This window comes from Arachis ipaensis, chromosome B10 (genome assembly GCF_059453495.1).
Source record: "Arachis ipaensis isolate K30076 ecotype BB chromosome B10, ASM5945349v1, whole genome shotgun sequence".
Taxonomy (NCBI): Eukaryota; Viridiplantae; Streptophyta; class Magnoliopsida; order Fabales; family Fabaceae; genus Arachis; species Arachis ipaensis.
Window position 1 is genome coordinate 27971899 of NC_142435.1, and position 19089 is coordinate 27990987.

At 35.9% G+C, this 19089-nt stretch overlaps 1 protein-coding gene across 5 annotated transcripts; it reads left to right on the plus strand.

Moving 5' to 3' along the window:
- Positions 1 to 10811: 10811 nt before the first annotated feature.
- LOC107622958 (DEAD-box ATP-dependent RNA helicase 18) lies at positions 10812 to 17322 on the plus strand. 5 transcript variants are annotated; one of them, XM_016325042.3, is made up of 13 exons: positions 10814 to 11208; positions 11313 to 11349; positions 12624 to 13020; positions 13280 to 13516; positions 13827 to 14087; positions 14322 to 14401; positions 14494 to 14599; positions 14744 to 14857; positions 15039 to 15137; positions 15239 to 15328; positions 15750 to 15856; positions 15947 to 16090; positions 16488 to 17322. In XM_016325042.3, exons 3-13 carry the CDS (start codon positions 12757 to 12759, stop codon positions 16759 to 16761), a joined length of 1776 nt encoding a protein of 591 aa, XP_016180528.1. In that variant the 5' UTR covers positions 10814 to 11208; positions 11313 to 11349; positions 12624 to 12756; the 3' UTR covers positions 16762 to 17322. The 5 variants fall into 5 exon arrangements, with proteins under 5 accessions (XP_020969979.1, XP_016180528.1, XP_016180529.1 ...); XM_021114322.2 differs by having other exon boundaries at positions 10817 to 11208; positions 12668 to 13020; XM_021114320.2 differs by lacking the exon at positions 11313 to 11349 and having other exon boundaries at positions 10812 to 11208.
- The last annotated feature ends 1767 nt before the right edge of the window (positions 17323 to 19089 follow it).

Here is a 19089-nt window from a genome sequence, read left to right on the forward strand (position 1 = left end):
ATATATGATGGTTATTCATCTTTCTTGAAGTTTCGGCCACGGCTAACTATAGAGAAAACTTGATGTTTTTTATGTTCTTACTTAGGAACTCTTATCTAGAAGTCTTGAGGAGTAAGGGACTATCAATTTGAACTTGAAAAAGGTGAGAAAATTATTCTTGAATCCTTGAAGAAGGTTTGTTTTTCATGATGTTCTTGAACTAAAAGTGAACTTTGATCGAAAACTAGACAAGAAAGTAAGTTAGAAAGTTCCATAGAGAGGACCGGTTTTGAGCCTTCAAAAGAGGTAAGGGTTTGGTTGAATTAATTGTGTGAAAAGTGTAAGTTTAATGTGTGTTTGATGAATTAAGGTTTGATGATTAAAATTGAGTGTTGAATATTTAGTGATGTTATTATGTTATTTGCAAGCTTAGAAATTCGATGTTCTTAAAATTTTCATGGCTGGTTTTGTATGGAGCTTTTAAGGAGCTTAATTTTAAGCTTGTTTAATGTGTTTTGATGTAGTTTTAATGGTTGAATTTTAGAGATAAATAATGCTAAAAAGAGGTTAAGGAAAAGCTTAAGAATATGTTGAAAATCAAAAAAAATTTGGTGAAGAACTTAAGCAAGCTTCCGATTTTATGAAGGAGGGACAAAAAGATGATTTGGCAACAAGGATACAATGGTAATTTGATAAAAAATTAAGGTCAAAATAGTCATTTAAGGTGCAATGACAATTTGGGTATTTAATAAAATGTGTTAGGACAAAATAGTTTAGGTAAACATATAGGGGTAAAAATATAATTAAGTAAAGTAGGATAGCAAAAATATAATTAACTAAAAATTTATGGACTAAAATATAATTAATTAAAAATTTAGGGATTAATTTATAAATAAGCAAAAGTTTAACAGATATAAATGTAATTAAGTTAAAAGACAAGGACATAATGGTAAATAGTGTAAAAGTTTAGAGACATAACGGTAATTATAATAAAAAATGTAGAAAGACAATTTAAAGTTCAAAATCTAGAGATTTTCTTCATAAAAAATATAGGGTAAGGTAAGAGAAGTGATAAAAGAATAACTAAGATATGAAAAGTAGAAAGAAGAAGAATAAATGATGTATAAGGAAATGAAAATAAAGAACTGAAAACAGAAAAAGAGAACAGAGGAAAGAGAATTAAGTTTTGAAAATAGAGAACTGATGACTAGATACTGAAAAAGATATTGGAAATGGAAAAGAGAACTGAATGATTAAATGTTCACCTGGCAAGGACGAGAATTTCGTCCCGCTTGCTCAGGGGACCTACTGTTAATGATTGAATTCGGAGATTACCCATGTACTGTTGATGATTAAAATCGGAAAAACCCACGTACTGTTGATGTTTGAAATCAGAAAAAACCCATGTACTGTTTAATTATAGAATTCGGGAAAATCAACGTACTGTTGATGATTGATCTTGAGGATACCCACGTACTGATTGATCATTGTTTCCTTTTGCGCATATATTATGGCGTCAAGCTTTGCAACGATTGCCGGTTTTCATGCACTGATGCTATTAACCATATTGACACATATGTACGTATAGTACACAAAGGGAAATCGCATCTGAGACTGGTTCTTAAGTAATGCCGGATTGTAGGGTATAAACCAATACGTAGCTCACGGCCTGCATAGAACAAACATGTATCATACTTGTTTGCAGTATTATTTCTGTGATCTTGTGATTTTGTTGTATGACTTGTTTGTATTAATGTTTGTGGTTGATCTATGGTTGTTTGTTGTTGTTGACTGGTTGAAAAGGTAATTCGAAATGCTAAACATAAAGGAAAAACTTTAAGAAATTATAAGAGACTATAAGAGTCAAAGGAAAAGGAATTTAAGATTGGAATAACTAGTAAGAAACTGAGATTGTCACAAAGTGAAGGAAAGTTAAGATCATATAACCTAGGGTCAAAACGAATACGCATGCGATTACCTTTACGCTAGAGCCTTACCCTAGGATCGATAAATGATTCGTTTCCTTTTGTTGGTACCCTGCTGGGAATCGTAGGCTCTCACCACCTTCCCTTCACTGTTCCTACAGGCGGAGCTAATGGAGTTACCCGCTAAAGAAGTGGTGTTACCCTTTTGTCACATCCCAGACTTGGAGTACATGTATGCTTAAAGACACTCGATATTATGTGAAGCTAAGGAGCCTAGAGTGTGTTTTTCCTATCCTTGTTAGTCTTTTTGAGGGGTAGGATTTATCTAGCCTGGGTTCCAAACTAAAGGATTTTTTAAATAGGCCAAGACTTAGGATGTCATGTGTATAGGTGAGTCTGTGCATATATATGAGTAGTGTTGTATGTTGAAAGAGTTTAAGTCAGGGTTAAAGTGTGTTACGTTTGAATAACTGTTGCTATTTTTATTTTCTAATTGTATGTATGTGGCTTATATGACTACCTTATATACATCTTTCTTTCTGTTTTATAACTTTTATTGTACATGGCTGATATCATTGGCAAAGCGTTTTACAAAAAATAATTACCGCGGTAACACGCTTACGCTTTAACAATGATTTAGGCTCATATATTAATTAATAGTTATAGTTCAAGGGAAGCAAATTAGTGATGCTTGGCTTCTAGTGTGATCATGACGTGCTAGAAGTTGGGTTATTACAGTTTATGGATTGGATTTAATCCGTAGATTCACTATTTTTGTGTGTGTTGCCTACGGTATCCCCAACTTGATAGTCAACAACTAATTTATCACAAATCTGAACTCTATTTAAGAGTTTGTCGCTGGTCAATGAGTTGTTGCATACACAAGGCGAGATTCGAACCCACACCCTTGCTTAAGTGGATGAGTGGGCTGATCACTCAACCAATTCAAGTTGGTTAGATTCGCGGTATTTATCCCCACCCGATCCACAAGATTATAGGATCGAATCTGATTTGATCCGCAGTTAAATAAGATTGGATCGCGAATTTCACATCTATATCCACAAATAAATTAACTCTCTTTAATATATAATATCAATAAGATATGTAAAACAACTAGTAAAATGATTAATAATATTGTATCATTGTAAAATTTTTACTTTAATTTATGTTATGATATAATGATGGTTATATAAATTTTGAACTTTAATTTTATTTGTTAGATTTTAATAATGATAAGGGCGGATACTCGCAAGAGCAGACTAAGGTTCAATTTTTTACTACTCAGTGATAGGAGTAGGATGTGTTCTAAACAAATTATTATAAGGCAAGGTAGGATCGAGTAGGGCAAAAACCCATCCCTACCCGCCTCATTGCCACTCTTAGTAACATTTTATAAAAGTAAATGGTCAAAATAGTCCCTGAAATATCACACAATCTCAAATTTGGTCACCGGAAGATTTTTTTAATCAAATCTATCCCCCAAAGATTTTAGTTTAGTCACATTAGTCCTTCTGACACTTTTCACATTGACAGCGTTAACAGAAGCTGCTGTAGCGCGTTAAGTTGCATATTAGCACACCCTTCTACATTCCAATTGGCAGCCAGCACGATATCTTTATGAAATTTGGTCAAATCAGTCCCTAAGTGACAAATCCTAATCCTAAAATGTTGCATATATATCCCTTTCCTATAGAGTGTAGCTGCAGCTATTCAGACGACAAAAATTGAGGTCGCCAGCATGATGGGTGGTTGAAATGGAGGTCGCAGTGGTGAAATGATCAACTTTGAGGTATTGAAAGTGTTTAATCAACTAGAATGAAGCCCTAACTCCAAAAAGAATTTTTAGTTCCAGCAAAAAAACACCAACAAGAAACAGAATTTAATAATGGCACAATCCTAAAAAGAAGTTCAGCAACAGAAAAAACTCCCCTTCCACAAAATCGAATTCCATGAAGAAAATAAAAACACTAAAATCAAACAACAAAACAAACAACAAACATAAACAATGAACAGAGAAATTAATAGCTGGTAGACTCCTTCAATATTCAGAAAAACAGAGCCCTTGATCAACTTTCATGAATCAACAAGGAGTAAAACCCTAATCCCATAACCGGTTTTAGTTCTAATAGAAAATTTATCAATGGCACAATCCTAACAAGTTTACTAACCAGAAAAATTATAACCTTAAACAACGATGAAAATGGCTGTCAATCATGTCTTCAACAGCGCTGAAGCTACTCCTCAACGACAAACTCACGAACACGTTGTGCCAGATACTTTACTCGGCGACAATGTTGTAGGCTTCTTCGTCTTCTCAACAACGTTGAAAAGGAACTGAGAGGGAGAGTTTTGTGAGAGAAATAGGGACAACGCGCTGAATGCTTCAATCGGCGACAATGGTGAAGGCTTCTTTGAAAAGAAAGTGAGAGAGAGAGTTTTGTGAGAGAAATAGAGATGACGCTCTTTCAATCACTACCTCTCATCCTTCCTTGTTGTCCCGTGTACGAAACGTGAACCGACCCTCGCTGGAGAAGACACACACAACACCCGCCATTTAATCACGCGTCGAAATCCAACCTGGTTCGTCTTCCAGTGAGTGTCGTTGCTGGGTTCAGAGTACAATGAAGAATAGGGGTTTCTTTTACTGAGAGTAAAGGGAAGTGTGGTTGAAAAGTGAAGAGTGATTCATACGACGCCGTTTGTAACAACCCAGCTTCTAGCACGTCATGACCAGTGCTAGCCATCGGGCACTACTTCACGACTTTTCTTAGAGACTTTAGACCTTATATTAAATATATACATATGAGCCTGTAGCGCTAGTCGAGGTCGTGTGTTAGATAGATATAACGGAATAGGTAATAGCTAAACAGATAATATCTACATGAAGCATAGAAAACACAAAAAACATAGTGATGTCATACATATATGCCCGAAAGCTCATTTAGTATATCATAGTTCACACCGGGTTACTGATAACACGTCATCTTAAGCAATTTTTAGGGTTCTTTTGTATTCATTTTCTTATAAGTTTAATCAAATTTCTTATGTTTTCTAATGAAATTTCATAAATAATCAAATATTTGAAGTTAGGATAGTGTTTTTGTGTTTTCAGAAATTTTTGGCTAAAAAAAAACAGAAATTAAAGCTTTTTACAAGAAAAACACAAATGCGATTTAAGGGTAGCAAAATCGTGCCCAAAAGAAAGAAACTGGAGCCTAAAACACAAAATTGCATGCAAGCCCCGTGGCCATGCTTACATGCCTGACGTGCATGTCCCCAATCCTGACCTCTTCACACTCGAATAGTCATAACTTGAGCTACATAGGTCCAAATGAGACGGTTCTAGTTATGTTAGAAAGCGAACGTCCATAACTTCGGAACGATATGCATATCTCTATACTGGACATTTAGTTTGAGACACACATCACTCTTATCTTTGGGACACAAAAAATAGCGGCCCAGACTTCTCAACACCCACGCTCGGCGGACAGCCCACACGCCCAACAGACATCACCCCTTCACTCCAGCATGCCTGGCGGCCTCCTCACACGCTCGACGGACCCTGTCTTCTCCCTTCATTTGCCGGGCATCCCTTAAAGCCTCCAAGACACACGTCCGGCGTGTGTGCTTCCTGGGAAGTGCATTTTGGGCTTACGCCCGAATTCCTCTAATACAAGCCCAGCGTAAAGACAATTCCAACTCTCAAGTTGCAACAATTAAGGCCCTATCTCAATTATACACATCATTAAAAGCCTTTATCACATCCAAAACATTTAAGACTCCAGAAGATTAGTTGTTAATTCCTTCTAGAAATATTAAAGATTTGGTTGTTAGGATTTGATTTTGAATTATTAATTTGATTTGAATTTGAAGTAAGTAAGTTAGTTACTTTATCTTCCTTTCTGAAAGATAAGATTAGGATAGAATTTGAATTTGAATTCTAGAATTAGGATATAATAAGTGAATCTTGTTCACAAGAGAGGGGCATCCAAGAGGAGGATCTTCGGATCCAAATCCCATGCAGTTCTTCAGCTTAGTTCTTCTTTTCGTTTTCTTTCACTTTTTCATGGGTAACTAATCCTTTGTCAAAGGGTTATGAGCTTTATTTATGTTTTCCATCGGTAACTAATCTAAGTTTATTTTATTTTGAAGTTTTGCATTGATCTATTTTATAGTTGAGTTATTCGTTCTTCATTCGGATTAGTAGTATCAAAATGTATGATAATCTCTTTTGAATTCTTTTATTATAATTGAAAAGTTTAATATTTGAATTATAACTTGAAAACTCTTTCACGTGACTCTTTGAATTTGGCTAGGAATAGTGGTTCAATTAGTGTGTGACACATACATGATTTTCAACCACTATAATTTTGAATAAGTGACATATAATTCGGATTAGAACAACTTTTGAAAATTGTGTTTTTCTTCTAAAATTTAATTGGACTGGACTAACTTGGGGAGTGGATCCTCTACAGTGGAAAAAAAACTGGATGGTATGCAGTGTTTAATCTCACCCTTCATTGCTTTCTTTCTCCTATTTATTTTTGGTCCCACTTATAGAATTAAAGGTGAGAGATCACACTTTATTCTCTCAAGTGTTAAAAAAATGGAAAGGATCCATTTCCGACTAACTTGAATACATGACATATAATTCGACCTAAGGACTACTTTTAAATCTTATTTGAATATAAATCAATTTTCGTTCTTAACCTCTTTGATTAATTAATTGACGACTAATTAATTATTGAGAAACTGAGAAACCAAGAAATTGAAAATCAGTTACTAAAGATTTGTTGTGAAAGATCTTTGCATACTTCAAGATAAGTAAACAAGATTTGATTTCTCTAAGAGTATAAATATCTCCGAAGCCCTTAATTCTCACCATCAGTGTCTTCTCTCAATTCAACATTCAAGTTCTTTGGCCGTAAGCATCAAGCATTCAAAGTTCTCAAGCTCTCAGGAAGACACAATCTTGCCCTCATCAATCTAGGTTTTATTGATCTAATTAGGCGTTTAATCTGATAATTGCTTGCTCAATCCTTTAATCCTCGTGAGACCGATATCTACTCACTGTGGTATTACTTGAGCGATCCGGTGCACTTATCGGTATCCGTGAGCTATAATTTTCACTCATAAGTTACATTGTTGCTTTTTCATGAAAATATTTATAGACTCCATTATTTATACTAACAGACCCCGACTCACAAGAGCCACCCGAATCTAGGACTCGTTTTAGCTTATTTATATAGATATTTACAAAAGTACCTAACCCTCTAAAAGTTTACATAGAGCAAGGGCAAGGACGACTACTACTGCTACTATTACTGCTGCTTCTCATGTATATCTTGGTAGCTGAGGAAACACTGTGCTGAAGCAAGGAGAGAGTTATTGGACACACCCGTGATGTTGCTGCTCGCCTGTCCAAATGCGGGAAACTAAAAAAAGATCATGTTGGTTCCCATCTGCGGAACGAGAGGAAGTAAGGGGGTGAGAACCTAAGGTTCCCAATAGGATACTGCACGAGAAACCTAAAGAGTTCCGCAACCTAAGTCTAACAGTTCGCACAGTTGTGTCGGTAAGTCACACAAACAAGTACAAGTACAAGTATATAGCATAATAGTAAACAAGAACAAAATACAGGAAGCAGAGATAAATCAAAATCATAGAGAAATACAGCAACCAAGTATGATGCATGTCTTGTCCTATGTAGGCCATGAGCTCACGCGTGGGTTGACTACTCGCAACTCGACGTTACCTGGGACTAAACCCGAATATGATTTTTCCAAATGCGTACATTCTGCATATGTGCCTAATGGACAAAGCCACGTGCATTATGGCAACTGGCAATCATCGCAAAGCTTGACGCCATAGTATGATAACAGTTGGAGAAATAGGTTTCAAATAAAGTGGGCATCCCTACATCTTATGGTTCTGGTTCTGTCGAAGCAGAAACTCCTCCTCCCTAGATATTCTCTTATGATGGTTTTAGTTCCCCAGATAATCTCTTATCACCTTGGGTTTACAGTTTTCTCTTCCTTCGACACTTTTCAATAAACTTTATCTCTAAGGGACTTCTTTGTCCTTTTCTTTTATAAAAACGTGTACGCGGTCTCTTCTCTTTAAATCTCTCAACCTTTGTCACAGTTACTATTTTTTCCTTGATACTTTTATATATTTTCAATTTTACCCTTTTGTACACAACTTCGTTTTTTACCATTTTTTAGACTTTTAGTGATGCTTTCACCACTAATGTTATTACTTTACTATTTTACCCTCATATCCTTCCTAACATACCTTTTTACCTTTTATTAAGTTAATTAATTTTTAATTGTTTTTACTTTATACCTAAAATTACCAATTTATCTCTAAGTGATCTAGTTTTTCCATTTAATTTTATTTAGCATTAAAACTTTACCGAATTAACCCTAATATTTTTCTACGACCAAATTATCCCTAATAATTTTATTAATACCAAATTTTACCCTTAGGAGCCTAAAGACCATTTTATCTTTTATTAATTTATTTACTTATTTTAGTTTTTTTACTGTTTTACTTCTAACTTTTATTAAAATTTTTATTTAGACCCGAAATTTTATTTTAATTATAATTTTGATCTAATTAATTTATATAATTATTATTTTATCCCTAATGACACTAAGTTCAAAATTTTATTGATTTTTAAATTAAATTATATTTTTAACTTTTTTTTACCCAAAAATGACTATAACACCCTTTTTATTTTTACCCACTTGTTCCATAGAATTAAAAACATTTTTTAACTTCTTTTTTAACTCCTTAGGATGTGACTTTTCAGGTTTTCAGGGGTTGAAATTTTCAAAAATATAGTTTTACATTTTTATTCATTTTGAGTGACGTTTAAGACTTGAAACTTAAACTTCAAGTGCTCCAAATAATTTTAGTGGTTTCATACAATTTTATAGGAAAATAAGCTTCATATAACACTCAAATAACAATCCAAAAATAGAGAAGCATCACTAAATTTTTAGAATTAAAAATTAAGTATAAAATTACTACAAAATGACTTATATGAACACCGAATCAAGCACAAACATATTCTATCTAATTTCATCCCTTACCTCTTATTTAATTCAATTCTTAGACCTTTCACACACCAAAAAATACTCACACAAAGGCAGAGATACGGCTGATGGTGGTGCAGTATTTTTTTTGGCAAAAAAGTATCGCAAAAAAGTGATGAAATTAACTACTTTGAACTTGAATTTCTCTAGCTCCTTAGGTGTGCTCCGTATGGACTTCAAGAGGAGTTTTCTATACAAGAAAGAGAGCAAGAATTTATCATGATCACTGCTAAAAGAACTGAAAAGAATAGAGAAGGAACAAGAGCCCACCTTGCTAAATTTTTGATAATAATGCAAGAATTGGTAAAAATGGGCAAGAAATTATGTTTGTATTGCTTGGATTTTTGAAGAACATATGAAAAATAATGGAAGAGTTGCTAAAATCAAGGCTGAAATGTAGAGAAAATGTATAGAAAATGTACAGTATTTTTCTCTCTTTCTCTCTCAAGAATTCGGTCAAAAAGGTGGTAAAAATGCATAAGTATTTGTAAAATTTGTGAGCCAGGTTTCTTTAAATAAAAATTCAAAGTATTGGCTTAATTAATTGTGGTAAAAGGGATGAAAATTTTCGTGGTCTAGGGATAAGTATTAATGAAGAAGGAGCTTAAAAACGAAGAAGTTTGGTCAGCGCTCGCATGTCGAGCTTATTCGTAATTGACTGCAGTTAGTTACTCGGGGTTAAAAACACAACAAAGAGGGGTGAGAGGCTGAGATAATCTCGACCCAGAGGCTGAGAGAGAGGAGCGAGTTACTTGGGTGGCAAGTAAGAGGATTCGGGGTTATTAGGAATCGTTTGTAGAATACTAGTCAGAAATTCAGTTAGAGGTAACTTTTACCTTATGGTAAAATAATTAATGGCTAAGATTTATTCTTAAAGAAATAAATAATGAATAGACGGCTAATATTAATCTTGGGACACAATTATCAAGATAGAAATTATTTTTACCATTGATTCCGAATTTTTCGGTTACTAACTTTTTTTCTCGTCTCGTGCAAAATCGTCACTGAAAGTGAATTTCTAGTTCAAAAAGTCTCTAGTGAAAAAAATAAATCAATGGTATGCAAATATTTACTTTTTACTAGTCAAATTTGACTTAGAGGAATTGATTACCCTCGTAAAGTCAACTAGTCAAGTTTGACCTGTTGATTATTATTTTCTAATTTATTTTCTTTTTTTATCATTAGGCCTGTCTCATTAATAGTTTATCAAAAAGCGAATTTTTACACCGTTTTGATGAATCATCTCTTCTTGACTTAAATTGGCATCGTTTTATATGGTGAGGTGTAATTTAACTTGTCAGGTCAGTTTCTGTTAATAGCGTTAGTGAAGAAAGTGACAGAAGGACTAATGTGACTAACTTAAAATTTTTTAAGAATAAATTTTACTAAAAAAATTTTTTGGAGACAAATAAAAATCGCTCAATTTTTTAGGGAGCAATTTGAACTATTTCATTTTATAATTGGTAGAGTGAAAAAAAAAAAATCACAAAAAATGACACGGTCATTGAGCAAATAAGGACCCAGGGAGGACCTCCATAAAAATTGCATTAACCTACCTACGAAACCAACAAATCAGCAAGGTTTCTAAAAACCGGTTTGGACCGGCCGATCGAATCGTAAACTATGAAGAAATACGGTTCGGACAAATAGCAAAACCAAAAATTTCAAAAATCAGTTAAACCAGTGAACCGGCAGGGAACCGGTCGGTCGAACCAAACCGTGACCCGGCCGGTTTTTTGAGCGGGTAGTCAAACGTGGCCGTTTCATCTGCTGCACTGTCTTAGCTTTGCCCTAACTCCATCCTCTCGTGCCAGATGCCCTAACTCCATCCAGATTCCAGAACGCTCTGCCTCTCTCACACAGTCCAGGGCAGGGCTCCTCTCAATCGAGCTCCTGGCCGTCCCTCACCTCCGTCCAGCCACTGCCTCGTTCCGCCGCCGTCGTTCCTTCGAGCAGCCACCGTCTGGTCGCTCACTTTCCCTCCATCGCGCAGTAGCCATCGATATCAACCGTCCCTTCCATCGCGCAGCCATCGCAACCTTCCTCCGTCGCGCAGCCACCCTGCCGCCGGCACTAGCTCTGTTACTCCGCAACGTTCGAAGCCCGTTCGAAGCCCATCGCGCAGCCACGCTTCCTTGTCTTGGTCACTCGGTGTCTCTGTCTCCCTCTTGCATGCTCTGTTGAAGGCTTCTTCTAGATTCTAGGTAAATTTTTTTTATTAACTATGTTTGAACCATTGTATGATTTTGTGAAGCTCTGTGAACTGTGAAGTCACTGAAGTGTGAACTGATTTACTGAACCATTCTAGCCTCTTGCGTGCTTTGTTCAAGGCTTCTAGCTTCTAGGTAATTTTTTTAACTATAATTGAATAATTTTTTGTTACTGTGAAGTTCTGTGAATTGTGAACTGTGAACTGTGAGCTATGTCTATGATTTAGCTTTTTTATTTTTCTGTGAACTGTGAACTGAACTGTGAACTTTGTTGAATGATTGTTGAATAATTATGAATAATTATTGTTAGTTAAGTTGTGAATTTTGTTGTTCTAACTTGTTACTAGGTTGAATTATTATCGAATAATTTTAACTTATGAGATTATTGGGTTGGAGTGATTTGCTGTGGGTTCTTGTTAATTCGGTAAATAGTTGTTGTCATTCTTGCACTTGAGATTATTGGGTTGCTTTGCTTTTCTCAAATTGTAAATTTGCTAAATTGTTGCTGTTATTGTGATTTTTGAGATTGAAATTGTCTTTGTTTTTTGTTATTTGGTTGTTGGATTTTCTATTTGGATTTTGTACTCGTTTGTTTGTTAAATTGTTGTGATTCTTGAAAGTTAAAATTGAGATTATTGGGTTGCTTTGTTTTATCAAATTGTTAATTTGTTAATTTGCTAAATTACTGGTGTTAACTCTGATTCTTGAGATTGTGATTGTCGTTATTTTTTGTTATTGGGTTGCTGGATTTTCTATTTGGATTTTGTACTTGTGATTCTTCAACCCTAGGTATGAATTTTGTTTTTTGTAATAATAATTGTTGAAACCTTGATTAATTGTTGGTTCTAACCTTGTTGTTGATTGCTTGAAGCATGATTAGTTTTTGAAGCATTGATTGATTAATTGATTAGGGTAAGGTTGTGTTGTGTCGTTCCAAGATGAATACGATTGTTTTGCTTTGTGATGCTTGCTGGTTGTTATTTGATCTCACCGCATTTCAGCATTTGATCAATGAAATGTTTTGCAAACATTCAGTTTTTGGTTTGCATTTCCATATATTGACTTGGATTTATACCTTACTAAAAGTTATCCAACGGAATAAGTCAAGCTGATCTCATGAAAATCCCAAATGACTAATAAGATTGAATGACAAACTTGGATCAGTTGGATGTTGGCATTTTATATTTGGTTGGTTGTTTTTGTTATTTGATTTTTGAGTTTGTATTTGAATGAGATCATAACATTCTGGTTTATGTAGTACTTTTAATTTGGATGATATTTTAAAGTTTATATTAGAATATAATTATGTTTTAATGTGTTTATTTATATTTTTTTTATTTTTTTTATAAAACGGTTTTTGCGGTTCAACCACGGTTGAACCGGTTGAACCGGTTGAACTTATGAACCAGTGAACCAGTAGCTAGAGCGGTTTGATGACCAATTCGGTTTTCAGAACCTTGCAAATCAGAAAATAAGGAAAACAAAAGTTACAAAACCAGTGAGCGATAGGCGGAGCATAGAGGTTTGCGGCGCACCATTACAATGGAATTCGAACTCCCAAACAAGGCCTTAACCACCATGCGCTTTTCGGAGCTGAATCCGCCGCTATCAGAGAAGGTTCTCGAAGCCTTATCGGAATCTGGGTTCAACTTCTGCACGCCGGTTCAAGCCGCCACCATTCCCTTGCTCTGCAGCTTCAAGGATGTCGCTGTCGATGCCGCCACTGGTTCAGGCAAAACCTTAGCTTTTGTCATCCCTCTTGTTGAGATTCTTCGACGCTCCTCTTCTAACCCCAAGCCTCATCAGGTTCGTTCTTCACCCGTTACTTTTCTTTTGTACCACTGTATGAAGCTTGGTAATTGAAATTTATAAGGTATATTAAGGACTAGTATTGGAATAAGTATCATTCAACTATTAACCTTTCAGCTTCGAAGGATAAAATTCCATTGGCCTCTTTAATTATTTATTTTTAGCTGCTATGACTTTGGGGAATGAAAGACTTGGAATAGGGGTTACTGGATAGAAGTGTGTTAAATGCTGGTTTTTTTTTTTTTGCTTATACTAGGTACTAGGAATAATCATATCCCCTACAAGGGAGCTATCACATCAAATATATCATGTTGCACAACCTTTCATTTCAACTTTAGCGAATGTTAAGTCCATGCTGCTTGTTGGTGGAGTTGAAGTGAAATCAGACATGAAGAAGATAGAGGAAGAAGGCGCTAACATACTAATTGGCACACCTGGGCGGTTGTATGACATAATGAACCGGATGGATTTCTTGGATTTCAAAAACTTCGAGGTATATAATACTTTTCGGTTTCACAGTTAGTTTTCAAGGATGATTTGATAGTATGTGACTATGTTTGCACGTGTGTGAGATAGTGTGCATATATAACTTTAGAAAGAATGTTGGAGGTTTAATGTGGTTCTTGATCTTTTATGGGACATATGCATTTTTCACTTAGCAGAGGACCAAAAGTCCAAGACTTAACGATGCAATGTTATGAACTAGGTTCACCTGGAAAATTTGACTTAAAGTGATAGAATGCTTGGTTTGATTTTGCTTTTTTTGGAAGATGACAGTATTGTGTTTATAACTGTGCTTACAGATTTTGATTTTAGACGAGGCTGATAGACTTTTAGATATGGGATTCCAGAAGCAGATAACTTCCATTATATCTCTTTTGCCTAAGCTTCGAAGAACTGGCCTGTTTTCTGCTACTCAAACTGAGGCTGTTGAAGAGCTTGCTAGAGCAGGATTAAGAAATCCTGTGAGGGTTGAAGTTCGGGCAGAGGCGAAACTTTTAAATGCTCCTGCAGCATCAAAACAACCTGAATCTACAAAAACACCTTCTGGGCTTCAAATTGAGGTATGAAGTATTCCATCCTAGTGCATATCATAAGTAACTTTGCTATCCAATGGTTTCCCTCCTCCATTTCAGCACTAAGTCCAAGTCACTTCAATATATTTGGTATTTAGCAGCTAGACTCTAGCGTCCCTACCCTAATTCATATATGTTTAAGGTATTGCTAATTCATGTCATGACACCATTCATGCTCAGCTTTTTTCTTATATTCAGCTTCTTGTCATTTTGATTTTGCAGTACTTGGAATGTGAGGCAGATAAGAAGCCATCACAGCTAGTAGACATCCTTATTAAGAATCGCTCAAGAAAAGTTATAATGTGAGATAAATATTAACCATAATCAATAGTGTAATCTGAGTAGTAAAATTTTAGCGTATCTTGCTCAAAAGGTGATTTTGACTCCAATACAGATATTTCATGACTTGTGCTTGCGTTGACTATTGGGGAGTTGTCCTTCCACGCCTTTCTGTTTTGAAAGGCTTCTCCTTGGTTCCTCTTCATGGAAAGATGAAGCAGGTAAAAGCCTTTCTGTTACCATTTGTCAATATAGAAGCTTAATATTCTGTAAATCAATGATAGTTTCTTCATCACTCTCAAGTATTGCTTAACTCTTACTGTTTGTATGGTTAATTGATTATGAATTTCTTTGTTGCTGTATAGACTGTTAGGGAGAAAGCATTAGCCTCCTTTACATCCCTTTCAAATGGAGTTCTGCTATGTACAGATGTTGCAGCACGTGGACTTGACATACCAGGTGTAGATTGTATAGTGCAGGTACCTTCTTGACCATATTTATATGCAGTTTGACTCTCTGTTGATTGGTGTGTTTTATCATCTTCTGGTTTTGGATGCCAAAGTAAATTATTCATTGTCATTCAAATGTTCTCTTGATATCTTACCATTTGAATTCATACATTGACTGAATGATCTTGATATGTTCCCTGTTTCTGCACAGTATGATCCTCCTCAAGATCCAAATGTTTTCATACACAGAGTTGGTCGAACTGCTCGGCTGGGTAAACAAGGTCATGCAGTTGTCTTCTTATTGCCAAAGGTATCGTCGAGTGTGTTCATGTTTTAATGCGTTTCCACATTTCCCAATACAAGATTCAAGTGTGTTCCTTTTTCGGTTAACTAACTTGTATAAGTGTTTAGGAGGAGTCTTACGTAGAATTCCTACGTATAAGAAGAGTCCCTCTTCAAGAGAGAAAATGCTCTGATAATGCACCTGATGTTGTACCTCAGGTTTGTTTGCGCCCTTATCATCTTATTTATTTTGTTCTTGACTATTTTAATCATACAAGGGTAGGACTCATGCTCATTAGTGGTTAATAAATTTTTAATAATATAATAAAGACCCCTTTTTATGCTGGTTAGTAATAGTCAATAGAGCTATGAATTGCTTAATAATTTTTCTAATAGAGGCAACATACTGATTTGTAGAAATAAATTCTCTGATACTACTAAGAAAAGCCCTTATGGCTACTTAGGCTGATGCTGATATTGCTGATTCACTCTTGGATGTATTTTGTGTTGATTGATTGTTTGCACAAACATGCATATCAATCTTATATTTATCAAAGTTTGGATGACAATTGTATACAACATACAAAATTATAATTTGTTTCCCAACTCCTGATAACTATATTACTAAAATATGGTTCAGATTCGTTCTGCTGCGAAAAAAGATCGTGATGTTATGGAGAAAGGAGTCAGGGCATTTGTTTCCTACATCCGTGCGTACAAGGAGCATCACTGTTCATATATTTTTAGGTGAGCAATGTTTATGAGAAGTGTTGTTTGTCTTTCTATAAATTCGTTAAAGCATCATAATTTGCAAAGAAATGCTCACCCTACTTACAGGTGGAAAGAACTTGAAATTGGTAAATTGGCCATGGGACATGGCTTATTGCAACTTCCTCTAATGCCAGAGGTAAAACATCACTCACTTTCTACTGAGGGATTTGTACCAGTTGATGATATCAATTTGGAGGACATTAAATACAGGTAAATGCAAAATTCATGCATAACCCTTCTGTGGTAAAAGCATCAAATGTACCACTCTTTATTTAATAGAAAATCTATCATGCTTATTGTCATATTTTCCAAGAGATGATGATTGAAGCAAGTAACTTGATGTGCATGACTGGATTTGAAGCTCACCAATGTCTAGTTGGAGCTATGTGGAGGCTTAATAGTCTTGGTCTTAGCTAGATTAACCAATTATTTATTTTTGATGCCCTTTCTAATATGTTAGACTGATGGAAACTATACAGTTCTTATTGCATAAATTTGTATTTTTAGGTTGAATGCACCATATTCAATTTAGTGCCTTTCATTGTAATTAAAAATATAATTGTTCCTTTTCTCTTGGAATCCTGTGCTGATACTTTCAACTATTTAGAGATAAATCTCGTGAAAAACAAAGGAAGAAAAACCTGCAAGCAAAGAAAGAAGCGAAAGAGAAGGAGAAAGAGGCAAAACCAGAAAAGCCAAGCAAAACTCCCAGTGCACCTACTGCCATGAGGAAGAAAACAGCCCGACAGAGACGTGCTCAGCAGACAATTGAAGATGAGGAAGAGTTGATGCAAGATTACCGCTTGTTGAAGAAACTGAAGAAAGGGACTATAGATGAGAATGAATATGCTAAGTTGACAGGCGCTGAGGAATTACTCTGAATACCAATTTTGTGTGTTGTGGAAAGAAGTGTGTTTAGTTTAGTGCAATATTAGCTAGAAAATTGCAGCATCCTTTGATGCCACATTTTTTCTCTTGGCATTCTCCGAAAGGTCTGGGATTAAGACATCTCTCTCTACTGATGGCATCGTCGCATCGAGTCCAGAGAACTGATTTCCATTCTGCAGCTCAGAGAGTTGAATTGGCTCAATGACTTCTGCAGCTGATTATACTGGTAAAGCAACGACAAAATGCTTAAGTTTGGGGTAAGGCACAATTTCTTCAATGAGAAAAACAGGGCCTTTTAAAAAATTACCAACACAATAGTTGATTTTGGGACTTGTTTTTGTTCAATCTACGATTTGTGTTATTCTTTACTTAGGGTGCATCATCCATGTAACTTTGATTAGTCTGATAGTGTCAGAATCTGTAGAAGTGTAGAACTGTAGAAGCATAATTATGTTCTAGTTATTTGTTACGTTAATCAACAGTCATAAACTCATAATAGAATTTTGCCTTGTACTTATTACTGATATTAATTCATTTAAGATTTAAGCCCCTCACCTTGTTGGTGGTGATTTACATTTTATTTTATTTTTCTGAAGAAGTTTTACCCTTGAAGTAGTTCAGTAGTTCTGTCCATGAAAGTGTTGAATTTAAAATTTACATTGAATTGAATATTTTCTTAGGTAACTTATACTGACCTCCTAGGATTCAACGGTATTTTAATACACGATATACCTTCATTTTACAAAAAGATATACTAACCTCCATTTAAGTTACACGACATTCGGAAGATTGATATACATAATAAACCTAAATCCTCTCTCCTTGTTAGTCTGCTAGGGTTCCCGAACACTAACAGAGTATAGTGAGCTGTCTATTTTCCTACAACAAATCGTGCCTCACTATCGCCAAGTGCTGCATTGTATCGGTTTTCATATCCTTTAAGATGGAAGGAACGTCGTCAGAGACAACACAAGAAACAACGGAACGAAGAGAAGTCACAATAGAAGGCCTAAATGAATTTATAGAGTTTGAACTTTGAAGATGGTGATGTAATAGGAGTGGAGAAATGCAAACATAGTGTGGTTGGGAAACTGATCACGGACAAGACCATAAACCCAATATGGGTTCAAACTACAAAGAGGCAGACATGAAGTAGGTGCTGAAAGGAAACCCATGGATTTTTAGAAATTCATGGCTCATGGTTAAAAGGTGGGAGAGGGACATAAGTCCTACAGATATGAAGTTCACAAGAGCAGAAGTCAAGCTACAACTTTGGAACATGCCAGAGCATTGCAAAACGATAGTTTTGAGGAAGAAAATAGCAGCTAAAGATGGAAAAGTCAAGGAATGTAGTCTTTTCTCAGCTGGGCCAGGGAAAGAAAGCTTCCTGAAAGCAACAGTAGATATGGAGATAACGGAACCGCTTAGAAGAGGAATCACCATGGGAAGCAAGTTTAGGTATGAAAGGCTCCCAACCTTCTGTTATGCCTGCGGAGTGATAGGCCATGATGAAACAAACTGTGGGAAGTGGAATCGGAAGAGGAGGACAATGATGCCAAACCAAGAGATTGGGGACCATGGGTCACCGTGGACACAATGGGAGCAAAAATGGATTTTGAAGGAAATATGCCAAACAACAATTATACAAAGGTGAACAAAGAAGAGAAAACGAGCGTGATGGCGAAATTGGCCAGCCTCACTATGAAGGATACAAACCTGCAAACAAATGAGAAAGAGACTGCAGAAGCAAGCCACAGAAAAAGTACTGAGGAGGTGAAGGAAGGGAAGAAGACAGGGAATGAAGATGAGAACCAAATTAGAACTGAAATCGGAGAGCAAAAGAAATGGCAACAACAAGAAACAAAACATGAAACTCAGAACAAGAAATGGAAAAGGATGGCACGAGAGGCTCTGGTCAAGACCACAGCTGAAAGGAAAAAGGAGATGGAGCTGGGGAAAAGGAAGAATGGTGAAACCATAAAAATAGAGACTGATCAGGAGGAAATACCCACCAAGAGGCAACCTTACGAGACGGAGGAACACTTGGCAGAGGTTGCAAAGCAGCCCTGCCAGGGAACACGAGGCTCCTAAGTTGTAACTGCCGCGAACTTGAAAATCCATGGGCAGTTAGAGCTCTTAACAACCTCTTGAAACAAGAAGATCCCAACCTTGTGTTCCTCATGGAAACAAGGAGAAAAACAGAGGAGGATTAGTTAATGTTATGGGAACCGACTGTGATGGAGAAGGAAAGCAACGGTTAGGAGGATTAGCAGTTTTATGGGACAGCACATTGGAAGTAGAGATAACATCCATGTGGACAT

Excerpts from the sequence above, each read along its gene's own strand:
- LOC107622958 (XM_021114320.2), top strand. The coding sequence starts at position 12,757 with ATGGAATTCGAACTCCCAAACAAGGCCTTAACCACCATGCGCTTTTCG. Across the intron at positions 14,858-15,038 it reads GTGTAGATTGTATAGTGCAG|TATGATCCTCCTCAAGATCC; the intron begins GTACCTTCTTGA and ends GTTTCTGCACAG. Across the intron at positions 16,091-16,487 it reads TTGGAGGACATTAAATACAG|AGATAAATCTCGTGAAAAAC; the intron begins GTAAATGCAAAA and ends TCAACTATTTAG.